Source organism: Papio anubis, chromosome 9, assembly GCF_008728515.1.
Source record: "Papio anubis isolate 15944 chromosome 9, Panubis1.0, whole genome shotgun sequence".
NCBI classification, from domain to species: domain Eukaryota; kingdom Metazoa; phylum Chordata; class Mammalia; order Primates; family Cercopithecidae; genus Papio; species Papio anubis.
The window spans coordinates 57,104,143-57,117,340 of record NC_044984.1 but is presented as its reverse complement, the minus strand read 5'-3'; the positions used below and the strand labels follow the sequence as shown (position 1 = coordinate 57,117,340).

Genomic DNA, 13,198 nt, shown 5'->3' with positions numbered 1-13,198 from the left:
TACAGCCATTAGGCCATTAAGAATGTGTCACTGGCCACGATGACACTGACTTCAAATTCTGTGATATCAGTTCATTGAAATGACATCTGATTTCTGCACCATGCCTGGTCCGCCAACTTTAACAAATAATCATGTGTGTTGCAGTTGGGAAAATAAGTCATCTATGAAAATTTGTTTCTAAAAGAAATGTATGGATTAATTTTTAACAGGGCTGTGTATATTTAATGTAAAATGTATCTAAATATATAGATTTGATTTAAAATAAATTAAAATATTTTAATATAAGAAAACATTTTAATAAATAGTAACCAGTTTCTCTAGGTTTCTTCAAATAATCTGATAGGAAGAAAGAATAAAATGCATATCATGAGACGGCAGATTTTAATTATTTCAAATGTGTTGAAAATACTTAAATTGGGTTTTTTCTAGACACAAATTTTTTCTTTTCATATTTTCTTGTTTAAGTCTTCATTTTTCTCTGTGAGAAAAATATTTAATAATCTTATTTATGAAGTGTCTAAAATATACTTGTGCTTTATAAGACAAAAAGGATGATCACTTTATGCCTGAGAGGGCAGGTACTCTTAAAATACTAAACCAAAATTCAAACCATTTAACTTTTTTAAAAAATTTATTAAAAAACAGTATGTACAAAGTTTATTTTATGCACTCCATGGCTTTTAGCTTATCAGATAACATATTAGTTTTATTTTCCCTGAGAGGAGATGTAGCCATTTAGCTCTAATAGAACTTTTATATAAAACTGCACTGAGATATAAAGTAGATATGCAAGTACTGCCCATACCTAAGTTTGATTGTCCTATGATTATAATGTAAGAAAGTAGTATAAAGACATCTAACACCATGTCTCAGTATTTTTTTTCTCAGAAATAATGAAGAATTTGAATAGTAAAATTTATGCACTCTAAAAATTCTCTTTACTGACTGCTTGTAATAGTTCTACTTTCTTCCTCATTAACCTCTTGCTGGGTCTTAACTCCTAGAAGTAAACACGTAGTAATTACTGTGGAAAAAAGAGACTGAATTACTCTAAGTGAATTATTTTATTTTCAATGACTAACAACAACAAAAAACCACATGTGGGTACCTGAGAAAACTAAGTATTATAATTTCTTTGTAAGTATCTTAACACAAATTAATGACTTTAACTATGCATTTTGATTTTCAATGGTCCTTTATAATAAGAAAACATACTAATAGTGTTATAGTTGATGTATAGAGCAATTTTCGGACTTTAAAATGCATAATTTGGAACCTATAATTTTTTAACAACAAACTGCATCTAAGAAGTTTTTATGGGCTTTTCTTCAGTATTCTGAAATCTGAATATCAAAAAAATCTATAGACTAAACCTGATAACAAATTTTAGTCCAAAAGCTAAGAATTGATAAGCAATCTAGATAATATTTTCTATTAGTCCTTGAAAGCTGTCTATTTGAAGACAAGAAAAAATATTGAACACCTAATTTCTTATATTGTTTAAGGTTTCACTTACTAACTCATTTAACAATAATCTTTTCAGTGCCTGGCACGTACTAAGGCCTTTGCTAGAGAACTTGATGATGAAAATAACAACAGCTAACATTTACTGGATGTTTAACTCATGCCAGGCACTAAGTGCCTTACACATATCCCATTTGACAAGCAAAAAGTTGTAGATTTATTATTTTTACTTTATAGATGAGGAAGCTGAAGTACGGAAAGATTAAGAAACTTGCCCATGCTGCTTAGAAGACAGGGCTTTGTTACACAACTCCAAGGGCATCATTCACATACAATGTGATATTGTCTCCTAGAGTGCAACTCCGGCAGCCCTGGTGATGAATGCAGATACGGTATCCAGCCATCTGACTAAGAAGTTTAGCAATAAATAAGACAGATGCAGTTTCCTGACCTCAGGACTTACAGTACAGCACATACAGAAAGCAGACAATTAAATTCCCAGCTCCTCTACGTATGCTAAAATAACTTGGCAATAAATAAATAAATAAATTAGCACATATAACCAAGTTAGCTTGGCGGGGAACTGGTGATTTGAGAACAAAGAGAAGACTGAGAACTTGAAGTCCTAAACAATATAAAAGCACTGAGGAAGAACAACATAAATGCTCCCCTTTAGAAAGAAAACATGATACCAGAAATCAGTTTTTCTCTTAGGAAAGAAAATAGCTTTCTATCTATAAAATGTTTTGCTGGATAACTATTAGTTTAAGGATAAAGTCCAAAAGCAAGTAAATTTGGCTTGTGCTAAAATTTCCTCATATCTGTGGAAGAAAATATAAAAACACTCTGATAATAAAATATATGTTTTTCTGTTAGGGGACAGAAACCCATTAAAAATCTTACATTCAAGGTCTACGAAACATCATTTAGGTAATCATACAACATAACAATGGCTAGTGTGAACATTAATAATTTTAAAATAATATAAATGAACAACAATAACCCTTCCTAAGTTTCAGACTGAAGGTATATTTTGTTTTCAAAGCTCTTAAAAGCTCAGAACAAATTACTAGTAGTTGGGATAAATGATTCCACTTTTCCTCTCACTGCTAAAGCAGAGTTTTTAAAAATAAAATTTACACTTTTTTCTGGAAAAAAAAAAAAATTGTTTCTTGTTTATCCTGTACACATATATAAAAACCTGAATCAAAGATCTGAATGACAGTACCAGATTACGGGTATCTCAAAAGGCCTATGTCTTATTTTCTTTTCTGATAGGATAACTCTTCCATCCCCTGAAGTCTATAAGCAACTTATTTGCATGTCCAAGGACAGGGTGGGTAATTACTGACAGGCTACTTTTCTTCCCCATTGAAAATAAAGATGGGTATTTTGAGTTCAATTGTAGAAAACCAATATCCCTACACTGAATTTTTTTAAATGCCAGAGTCTTTTATTTTTAGTTTCCTCACATTTCCTGCACAACACAACTAGGGTTAAACAGTTCAAGAACTGCTGCTCAGCTAACCTTCTTCCAGAGGTAATTAGGAGGTATCATGGTACAGTAGAAATTCTTACTGTGAAAATTTTTATCATTCCAGTTGGGTAAGATGCAGTTAATTAGAAATCTAATTTACACTACACAAATGGTTACTGATAACATGTGTCATCAAAATCTAGATTTACTCCAATCTTATTAGAATGTCTTTACTTTGTTGGCATGGCTGGCTACTCAGTTGGCAATTTTTGCTTAGCATTTTGATGACTGTGAATTGTGCTATCAATTTTTCTTGATACTCTAAAAAACACTTTGAATTTGATCTAGTCTTGCTTGCTAATCTGAATTTGCTCCATAATTTTAGATGTTTGTGTGAATAGTTTTTTTTTTTTGCAATAACAAAATACACACAGTAAAAATAAATCTCTTTAAAAACTGTGAGGAAAAATACTTTTCATAAATTTCTTTTTTTAAATATAGGCTTTCAATAATTTCAGAGCTAAATTTAAGCACAGATTTTAAAAAATCCCACTGCTTATCAATTTTCTAATTATAAAAGTACTTTACTAAAACTTTTATTCCAAATATTATATCCTCTTGTGAAGACTTGCATGGACAAACCAAAAATCCTGGTGAAGTGAAACATGAGGATGCAGGCAGCTTCTTTAAGATTCAAAACATACATGAATTACCTTTCAAAATACATCAGAAAACCACAAGTTTTCAAAATACCTAGATCTTGACAATCCTCAGTTTGTCCCAAAGTATACATATAAAACAATCTTGATGATAAAAATTTATCCCTGCAAATATATAGCAAAACAAAAAATTTCAGAGAACTATATGCATTAATACTTAGATAGCCACTAAAATAATATTACCTTTTGGAGAACATCTAAAGCTGTAAGTACAGCTTCCTGTAAACTTGTCAAAACTGCTTCGGTATAAGATGGAAGAATAAAAGGGGATGCATCTGAACTTATTGGGACTGAAATAGCACTGTGCAATATGACTCCCAACTTTTGCAAGTCATCCATGTTGAAACCAGTTTTTATGTGTTGGTAGAGAGCTGGAAATATCTGAATTAAAGCTGTAAGAAAAGGCTGGCTTGGAATAAAGGTTAGTTTATCAAAAGTAACAGGAGGCTTAGTACTTTCAGATCCAATTCTATACCAGGTATTCCACGCAGCCCACCATAGATTCAAATCTTCAAGCTCATCAGTAACAATGGGTGGCTCAGAGCTACTATATCTTCCAAGTCTTTCTCCAATGGAATCTGTTCTTACGAATGGCCTGCTCATGCCTGATATGGGCCCTATAAGAACAGGCACAGGTACATTAACTACAGGCGGTGTCTCAGGCTTATCCGAGTCTCTGACAGGGGACACAATCTGTAAAATTTCCTGGAAGCTTTTCAGAGCAGCCAGAGACACTTCATTGTTTTTGCTGAGTGCTGCTGATTGTATATGGTCAAGAAGAACATCCCAAGCTCTTGAAAAATCTCCTATATTAGGAAGAGAAGAAAAACTATTATAAAAGTGATCAAATTTTCTCTTAATATTAGACACTTGAAAGCATATTTGCTTAATTTTTCTGCTTAAAATCCTACAGAACTGAAAAATATATGACTAGGTACTAAGATACTAACAATGGGAATTAAAATTATCACAACCTAGAAATCCGATAAAAAATTTTTCACATATAGGAACAAAGGGCACCAAGAAGAGGATGACGGATATATCAAATAACGTTTCAATCTTAAAAACAAAACTCAGGTAAGTGATGGGTGCACTAAAATCTCAGACTTCATCACTATACAATTCACCCATGTAACCAATAACCACTTGTACCCCAAAAGCTACTGAAGTAAAAAAAATTTTAAACCCCAAAATATGTATGTACTTATACATATTTATACAATTTCCCAGAACTTCTGCCTAAGGAGAACAGAAAAATAAATCAATGAGGTTGAAACAAAAGCATTTCAGTAACATCTTCAGTCTATCCATCTACCTTTATTAATGATTAAGTAAGACGTTCTCATTCTTAGAGAATCATTGGAAAAGTTGGAACTTAGGACAGTATAACACATGTTTTTTATTGGTCTAAATATTTAAGATAAACTGTGTCGCATTCCATATAAATCTTAACTTTATACTTTAGTTTTCATATTTAAATTATTTTAGAGCTGCAGAATTTTTTTCTTTTTCTTTTTTTTTTTTTAAGAGATGGTATCGCACTCTGTTACCCAGGCTAGAGCATCATGTGGTATGATCATGGCTCACTGGGCTCAAATGATTCTCCCATCTCAGCCTCCCAAGTGTGGCTGGGACCACAGGCACATGCCCCCATGCCTGGCTAATCTATTTTTAAATTATTTTTTTGTAGTGATGGGGTCTTGCTATGTTGCCCAGTCTGGTCTTGAACTCCTGGGCTCAAGAGATCCTCCCACCTCAGCTTCCTAAGTAGGTGGGACAACAGATGCTCACTACCACACTTGGCTAATTTTTGTATTTTTTGTAGAGACAGGGTTTCACCATGTTGCCCAGGCTGGGCTCAGGCAATCCTCCTGCCTCAGCCTTCCAAAGGGCTGGGATTACAGCCATGAGCCACCATGTCCAGCCAGATCTTTTTACCACAGCAAACAAGCCTAATGGCTTTGTTAATAACACGGATTATTATCCACATACCTACATTAAAATGATGTAAAAAATTAGGAAAGTTGATATTTTCCAAAGCAGTACAACATAAGTAGGCTATGAAACATGTAAAATAAATAATCAAAGTTTAAGAACTTTCACTTTGGAAAGGTGATAAATGACCAGATTTTTTTAAAAAAGGGATAAACCCCAAATTCCTGAGAAAACAGTTGGTTAACAGAAAAGCTTGAAGTAGGTCTGGTATAACCTGCCTACTCTGGACAAACCGTAACACCTGCCTAGTTATATGCATCTTTCCCCACCATATTCCTTTTATTAAAAATTGAGGGCTGGGCCCAGTGCTTCATGTCTATAATCCTTGCACTTTGGGAGGCCAAGGCAGATGGATCACCTTAGGTCAGGAGTTTGAGATCAGTCTGGCCAACATGATGAAACCTAAATGTCTCTACTAAAAATACAAAAAATTAGCTGGGCATGGTGGTAGGCGCCTATAATCCTAGCTACTCAGAGGCTGAGGCAGGAGAATTGCTTGAACCTAGGAGGCGGAGGTTGCAGTGAGCCGAGATCACACCACTGCATTCCAGCTTGGGCAACAAGAGTGAAACTCCGAAACTCTATCTCAAAAAAAAAGAAGTAAAATTTACATACAATAAAAACACAGAATTTTAAGTAAACTGTTTAAAAGAGTTTTGACAACTTACATTTTAAAATGTCAAACAATTAAAACACTTCTACCTGTTGCCATCACAGTTTAAAAGTCTCATGAATCATTACATTTTCCAATCAGAATGGTGACCTAATATCAGATTTAGAATATCCTGTGCCATTGAGGGAGAAAAACTCCGGCAATTTCTCTAAAACATATTTTATGTCAGAGAGGGAGTTCCTTTAAAAGACTAGATGTAATTATATATTGCACATGGTTATGTTAAAAATATAAAACTTATTCTAAAATAACAAATATCATTTCTTAGTCATCAAGTTACAAAGAATTATCAAAGTCATTAACTGTCTTATGTCTTCATTTAAAAAAAAATCTAAATCTAGGCTGGGTGTGGTGGCTCACACCTGTAATCCCAGCACTTTGGGAGGCCAAGGCGGGCAGATCACCTGGGGTCAGGAGTTTGAGACCAGCCTGACCAACATGAAGAAACCCCATCTCTACTAAAAATACAAAATTAGCCGGGCATGGTGGTGCATGTCTGTCTATAATCCCTGCTACTTGGGAGGCTGAGGCAGGAGAATTGCTTGAATCTGGGAGGTGGAGGTTGCAGTGAGCTAAGATCGTGCCATTGCACTCCAGCCTGGGCAACAAGAGTGAGACTCCATCAAAAAAAAAAAAAAAAAAAAAAAATCTAAATCTATTAGTTCTTCGCTTTTAAGAGAAATATCATGAAGGTACTAAAAACAATGCTTATTTTGCCAAAACTTAGCAAATGTACAGTGAAAATTTGTGCATTTCACTGTATGTAAATTTTACGTGAAAAAAATCCCAATATTTAAAAATACATATACCAAGCCCTAACATGCAAAATGGATCAGACACCGCAAATTATTTTTGGAAAAAAGGAGAAAAAAGTGCACATAAAGAACAAGATATAAAAATGCCTATGGAATGAGTAAATATGCTTGTCCTTTAACACAAAGAAGTTTAAAAAATGCCAAACACAAAATAATAAAATAGATAAAATAATGTGTACAACATGCTCATAACTATGTACAAAAGTATCTCTGTTCACCTTTTTCTACCACCACCAGCATTACCACCAGAATTGAAAGTAGTATAGTTGGCAACCGGGTTTCTCAGTCTTAGTACCATTGATATTTCTGGTTGGATAATTCTTTGTTATAGGAGGCTGCATTGTAAGATGTGCACTGTAAGATGTGTAGCATCAACCCTTGCCTCTACCCTCCCCAGATGACAGTAATGCTCAACCTTCCCCAGTTATGATAACTAAAAATGTCTCCAAAATTGCCAAATGTCCTATGGGAGAAAAATGGGCCCTGTTTGAGAACCACCGATACACACAACCAACAGTTTCCTAACCAGTCCAACAACATCTTGCCATCCTTCTTTGTTGCCATTCCATTCTACATGCACACTAAGACGTGCACTTTGTGATCTTTTTGAAGTGCATATTTGATCATGTTAAATCATGAATTAAAATCTATCAGTTTTTTTCATTGTTCTCAGGATGAAATCCTAACTTTTTTTTGGAGGGCGGACAGGGTCTCACTCTGTCACCAAGGCTTGAGTGCAGTGGCACAATCTTGGCTAACTGCAGCAACCTCCATATTCCAGGCTCAAGCAAGCCTTGTACCTCAGCCTCCCAAGTAGCTGGGATTGCAGATGTGCACCACCACATTTGGATGATTTTTTATTTTTAAAAAATTTTTGTAGAGATGAGATCTCACTATATTTCTCAGGCTGGTTTCAATCTCCTGGGCTCAAGCTATCCTGTTGCCTCCACCTTCCAAAGTGTTGAGATTATAGGCATGAGCCACCCTGCCCAGTCTCCTAACTTTCTCCTAACACATTCTACACGATCTGGATGATCTGGCCTTTCACTACCTCTCAATCTCTTTGATAATCAAACTCTTTCTTATTCTCTTCATTCTAGACCTTTAAACATGCTAGGGTCCACCATCTCTTTTCCTCAATCTTCTCTTGTCTCTTTTACATTCTCTCATTGACTGTAAGGCTCTCCACACTTCATCTTACTCTTGCCTGATGAACTCCTACCCTTCAGATCTCAGGAAAACTATTGCTTTCTCAGGAAAGCCCATCTGGAATTCACTGGCCAGGTCAAATACCTACTGAAGCTCACAATGTACCATTCCTTGTAACATGCCATTGTAGAAATTTTGCCTTTATTTATGTAATTATGGGTACTTCCTCATGCCCATGATAGCAAGAATGATGGGTATTTCGCCTTTCATTGTATCCCCTAGAGGCTAGCCCACAGTAGGTACACATTAAATAATTTCTCAGTGAAACAAATGAAAATACACATGCTTACACACACACCACACATAAAGACTACGTTAAGGTAGATTATTCTTAGGTAGTAGCATTGTATATGAACTCTAAAAGAATTGTCTGTATTTTCCAAATTTCTTTTAACATTGATTACTTGTATAACCAGAAAAAAATATATGTATACCTAAAGGTTGCAGCAAATATCTTCTAGTGTTGAAGATCCTTGCTACTCCAGCCAATGTTAACACCCATGTCTCAGCCCATTGCTTCTCAGCTGTGTCCCTTGAATGATGAATGAGAATATTGCCACCTCCAGACTCAATCTTTTCTTTGTCTGCAGTGGTAGAGGACTCTCGAACTCTGTCCAGTAGATGAAAGAGTACCTAAATATTTATGAAAATGTCATTTAAAATACATTGATAATATAGCTTAAGTAATAGCATAATGGCAACAGCATAGGAATCTACAAAGTGTTACAAAAAATATACCTGAAAGTCTTATCAATCCCTATATATTGGAGGAAACTGACCAATAAAGGTAATTATACATTCTTTTTTTTTTGTTTTTGTTTTAGATGGAGTCTCACTCTATCACCCAGGCTGGAGTGCACTGGCACAAGCTCACCTCACTGCAACCTCTGCCTCCCAAGTTCAAGCGAATCTCCTGCCTCAGACTCCTGAGTAGCTGGGATTACAGGTGTCTGCCACCACACCAGCTAATTTTTGTATTTTTAGTAGAGATGGGTTTTCATCATGTTGGCCAGGCTGGTCTTGAACTCCTGACCTGAGGTGATCTGCCCGCCTCGGCCTCCCAAAGTGCTGGGATTACAGGCGTGGGCCACTGTGCCTGGCCATAATTATATATTCTTAAGTTTATCATGGAATATAAAAAAATAAGGCTGCACACAATGGCTCACATCTGTAATCCTGGCACTTTGGGAGGCCAAGGTGGGCAGATTGCTTGAGCCCAGGAGTTCAAGACCAGCCTGGGCAACATGGCGAAACCCAGTCCCTACAAAAAAAAAAACACCCAAATTAGCCAAATGTGGTGGTATACATCTGTAGTCCCAGCTACTTGGGAGGCTGAGGTGGGAGGATCACCTGAGTCCCCGGGAGAGGTTGAGGCTGCAGTGAGCGTGATCATGCCACTGTACTCCATCCTAGGCAACAGAGTGAGATACTGTCTTAAATAAAAAATAAAATTAAATTAACTGGATAAAATATAAGACTTGTTGAGGTATCAATGGAGGATCTATGGGGTAATGTATAAAAAAAGAACAAAGCTGGCTGGGCGCGGTGGCTCACGTCTGTAATCCCAGCACTTTGGGAGGCTGAGGTGGGCGGATCACAAGGTCAGGAGATCGAGATCATCCTGGCTAACACAGTGAAACCCCGTCTCTACCAAAAATACAAAAAAAAAAAAAATAGCCGGGCGTGGTGGTGGGCATCTGTAGTCCCAGTTACTTGGGAGGCTGAGGCAGGAGAATGGCGTGAACCTGGGAGGCGGAGCTTGCAGTGAGCGGAGATCCACACCACTGCACTCCAGCCTGGGTGACAGAGCGAGACTCCCTCTCAAAACAAACAAACAAACAAACAAAACAACAAAAAAACAAAGCTAAAGGGAGGGGTCCAGGACAAAAGTAGAATTACTGGAGACAGCTCACGCCTGTAATCCCAGTGCTTTGGAAGGCCATAAAGTGGGGAGGATTGCTTGAAGACTGGGGTTTGAGAACAGCTGGGGCAATATGGTGAGACTGTCTCTACAAAAAAAATTTTAAAAATTAGCTGGGCTTGGTAGTGTGAGCCTATAATCCCAGCTACTCAAGAGGCCGAGGTGGGAGGATCACTTGAGCCTGGCAGGTCAAGGCTGTAGTGTGCTACGATCAGGCCACTGCACTCACGCCTGCGTGACAGAGCAAGACCCTATCTTTCACTCACAAAAAAAGACCAACTGTAGCCTATGAATAATTTCTGTGTTTCTCAAAGTGGTCTCTGAACTAACCAGCAGCATCAAGCTTCACCCAGGAACTTGACAGAAATACAAATTCTCAGGCCTCACTCCAGGTCAAAATAATCAGAAATCCAAGTTGGGGGAGGGCTGACAATAGTGGCTCAACAATCTGTGCTTTAACAAGTCTTCAAGGTGATTCTGTTACACTCTAATGTTTAAGAGACTGAAGTAGAAATCAGTTACAGAAAATAAAACAATGCAAGGGGTGTGAGAAAAAAATCATTAAGAATTAGGCAGTAAGAAGATAAAAAATGAAGTTGCTTGAAAGGAAAATTAGAAAAGTATTAGATTAAAAACAAACTGTATGGGAGAATTAAGCATGTTTTCGATCTGAGGAGGAACTATGGGATGGAAATGAAATAGAAGACAGAAGGAAAGAGGGTTTTTTACTATAATATATATAATATTTATCACTTTAAAAAAATAAAAATTAAGTGAAAAAAGAAAACAGGGCTTTGGATTATTTTATTTGGGAACACAGAGTGTTATTATTATAATATATTTTTTTGAGACAGTCTTACTGTGTCACCCAGGCTGGAGTGCAGTGACATGATCTTGGCTCACTACAACCTCCACCTCCCAGGTGCAAGAGATTCTCGTACATCAGCTTCCCGAGTAGCTGGGATTACAGGTGTGCACCACCACACCCAGCTATTTTTTTCTTACAATTTTTAGTAGAGATGGGGGTCTCACCATATTGGCCAGGTTGGTCTCGAACCCCTGACCTCAGGTGATCCTGCTGCCTCAGCCTCCTAAAATGTTGGGATTACAGGCGTAAGTCAGCATGTCCAGTCCATTAATTTTTTAAGAAGACATTTTGGGGTCTATTAATTTGAAAAACTCACAAAAGCACGTGAAAGGATTATAAACAGAATTTTATTTTAATGGAACAGATGGAACAAAAAAGAAGAGACTTTCAGCAAACAGGGAATGATCACTAATAAACTGCTGATTTTATTAGAAAGTTTCAAAAGAAGAAAAAAATGAAATTGTAATTTAATGAATAAACATTACATGTACAATATACCATTTGGAGGTTACTTTTGTTTGGTGAGTCTACAAGTAAACTTCATTACTATTGATATTCATCTGTTGATAAAATTCTCTTTTGATTATATTTAAATTACATATTTATAAGTAGACCTCAAAAGTAAAACAAACAAAAACCCCAAAAGCTTTCCATTCTATTGTAAGGGACTGATTACCCTTTGTTGTTTAGTAACTCCTGGTTTTTACAATTTGGGAAAACGGGGGGAAAAAAGAGAAAGACAAAGGCAGAAATCACGAAAGTGATAATAAGAGATGAAGACAGAAACAGAGATAAGGCTGTTAATATTTAATTTGCTCTGTGTGAGGTACAATTTACAGTATGACACAGTTATTATTTCCTGTTTTGTCAAATACATAAATACATGGAAATTCTTTAAAAATTAAAAGAAATAAGTTTAACTGAAAAAGTATTAATATATAAGCATGTTTCATTAAAAGCTGATAGTCCAATCTATTTTACAATACCTTCCAGATAACAGTGTGCCAGGTTGAATGCTGTAATAAAGTTCCATGTGCACCAATTGTAGAAAACAGAGTTTGCCCTGCACTCTTCCTGACAGCAGGACGGGGATCCACACATAGCTCACCCAATTTTGCATAAAGACATAACCACAAGCAATCAAATGGCGGTGCAGGGTGGAACGGCCGATTTAAAACCACTCCTTTCTCTTCTGCCTGCTTTTGCTGTGCTGCCTCTTCCTTATTTAATTCCTTTTCAATAGTTTCCCCTCTTTGGAAAAAATAATCTGAAATATTCCACTAAAAAGCAAAGTAGGAAAATATTAGTTCATTCAAGGTTTTGTTTTAAACACATAAATATGCAACATGTGGCTGTTTTTACCTTTCAGAGTAAAACTTTAAAAACATTACTTCAAATATCTCTTTCCTAGTAGAACAGGTTCAATGAAAACATCTCTTCCTCTGTCAGTGTCTCTACATTATTTTAGGAGAAAGTGGGAAAACAATCTTTTGCTAACATTTTTTTTAACTTTTTTATTATAAAAAATGTCAAGAACATACAAAAAACCAAGAATAGTATAATGAATTTAAACATATTGATATATCTACCACCTAAATATAACAGCTGTTAACTATAAAAAATATAACTACAATATCATTATCACACCCTAACAATGTTAACAATTCCTTAATACTGTTTAATAAGTTTGTAATTTCATAAAAGAGCAATCACTGTTACTAAACATACCTTACAATTCATTGTCAACCACAGTACAAATTAATGATAATTATGCCAATGGTTAAAATATAGGGAATCCAGTACTGTGAACATAAATGTAAAACAAAGGAGGTGCTATCCAGCAGTAATTTAAGCAATGCTGAACTAGTCACCCACTTACAATTATATATGCAACATGCTTACATTTTTCCCCATGTAAAAATGGGAAAAATAATAGTAATAGTAAAATACAGTTGTCCCTTGGTATCCAAGGGGGACTGGTTTCAGGACCTCCCACCCCATACCCAAATCCACAAATCCTCAAGTCCATTAAATAAAATGGTGTAGTATTTGCATAT

At 35.9% G+C, this 13,198-nt stretch overlaps 1 protein-coding gene across 6 annotated transcripts in view; it reads right to left on the bottom strand.

Moving 5' to 3' along the window:
- MON2 (MON2 homolog, regulator of endosome-to-Golgi trafficking) overlaps positions 1–13,198 on the bottom strand; it is a 128,131-nt gene that overhangs the window by 29,286 nt on the left and 85,647 nt on the right. For all 6 annotated transcript variants that reach the window (XM_021922555.2, XM_003906705.5, XM_009181118.4 and 3 more), the window contains 3 exons: positions 12,128–12,421; positions 8,787–8,985; positions 3,844–4,466 (listed from right to left, as the gene is read on the bottom strand). In XM_021922555.2, coding sequence (XP_021778247.1) covers positions 3,844–4,466; positions 8,787–8,985; positions 12,128–12,421 — 1,116 coding nt within the window. The remainder of the gene's footprint in view (positions 1–3,843; positions 4,467–8,786; positions 8,986–12,127; positions 12,422–13,198) is intronic.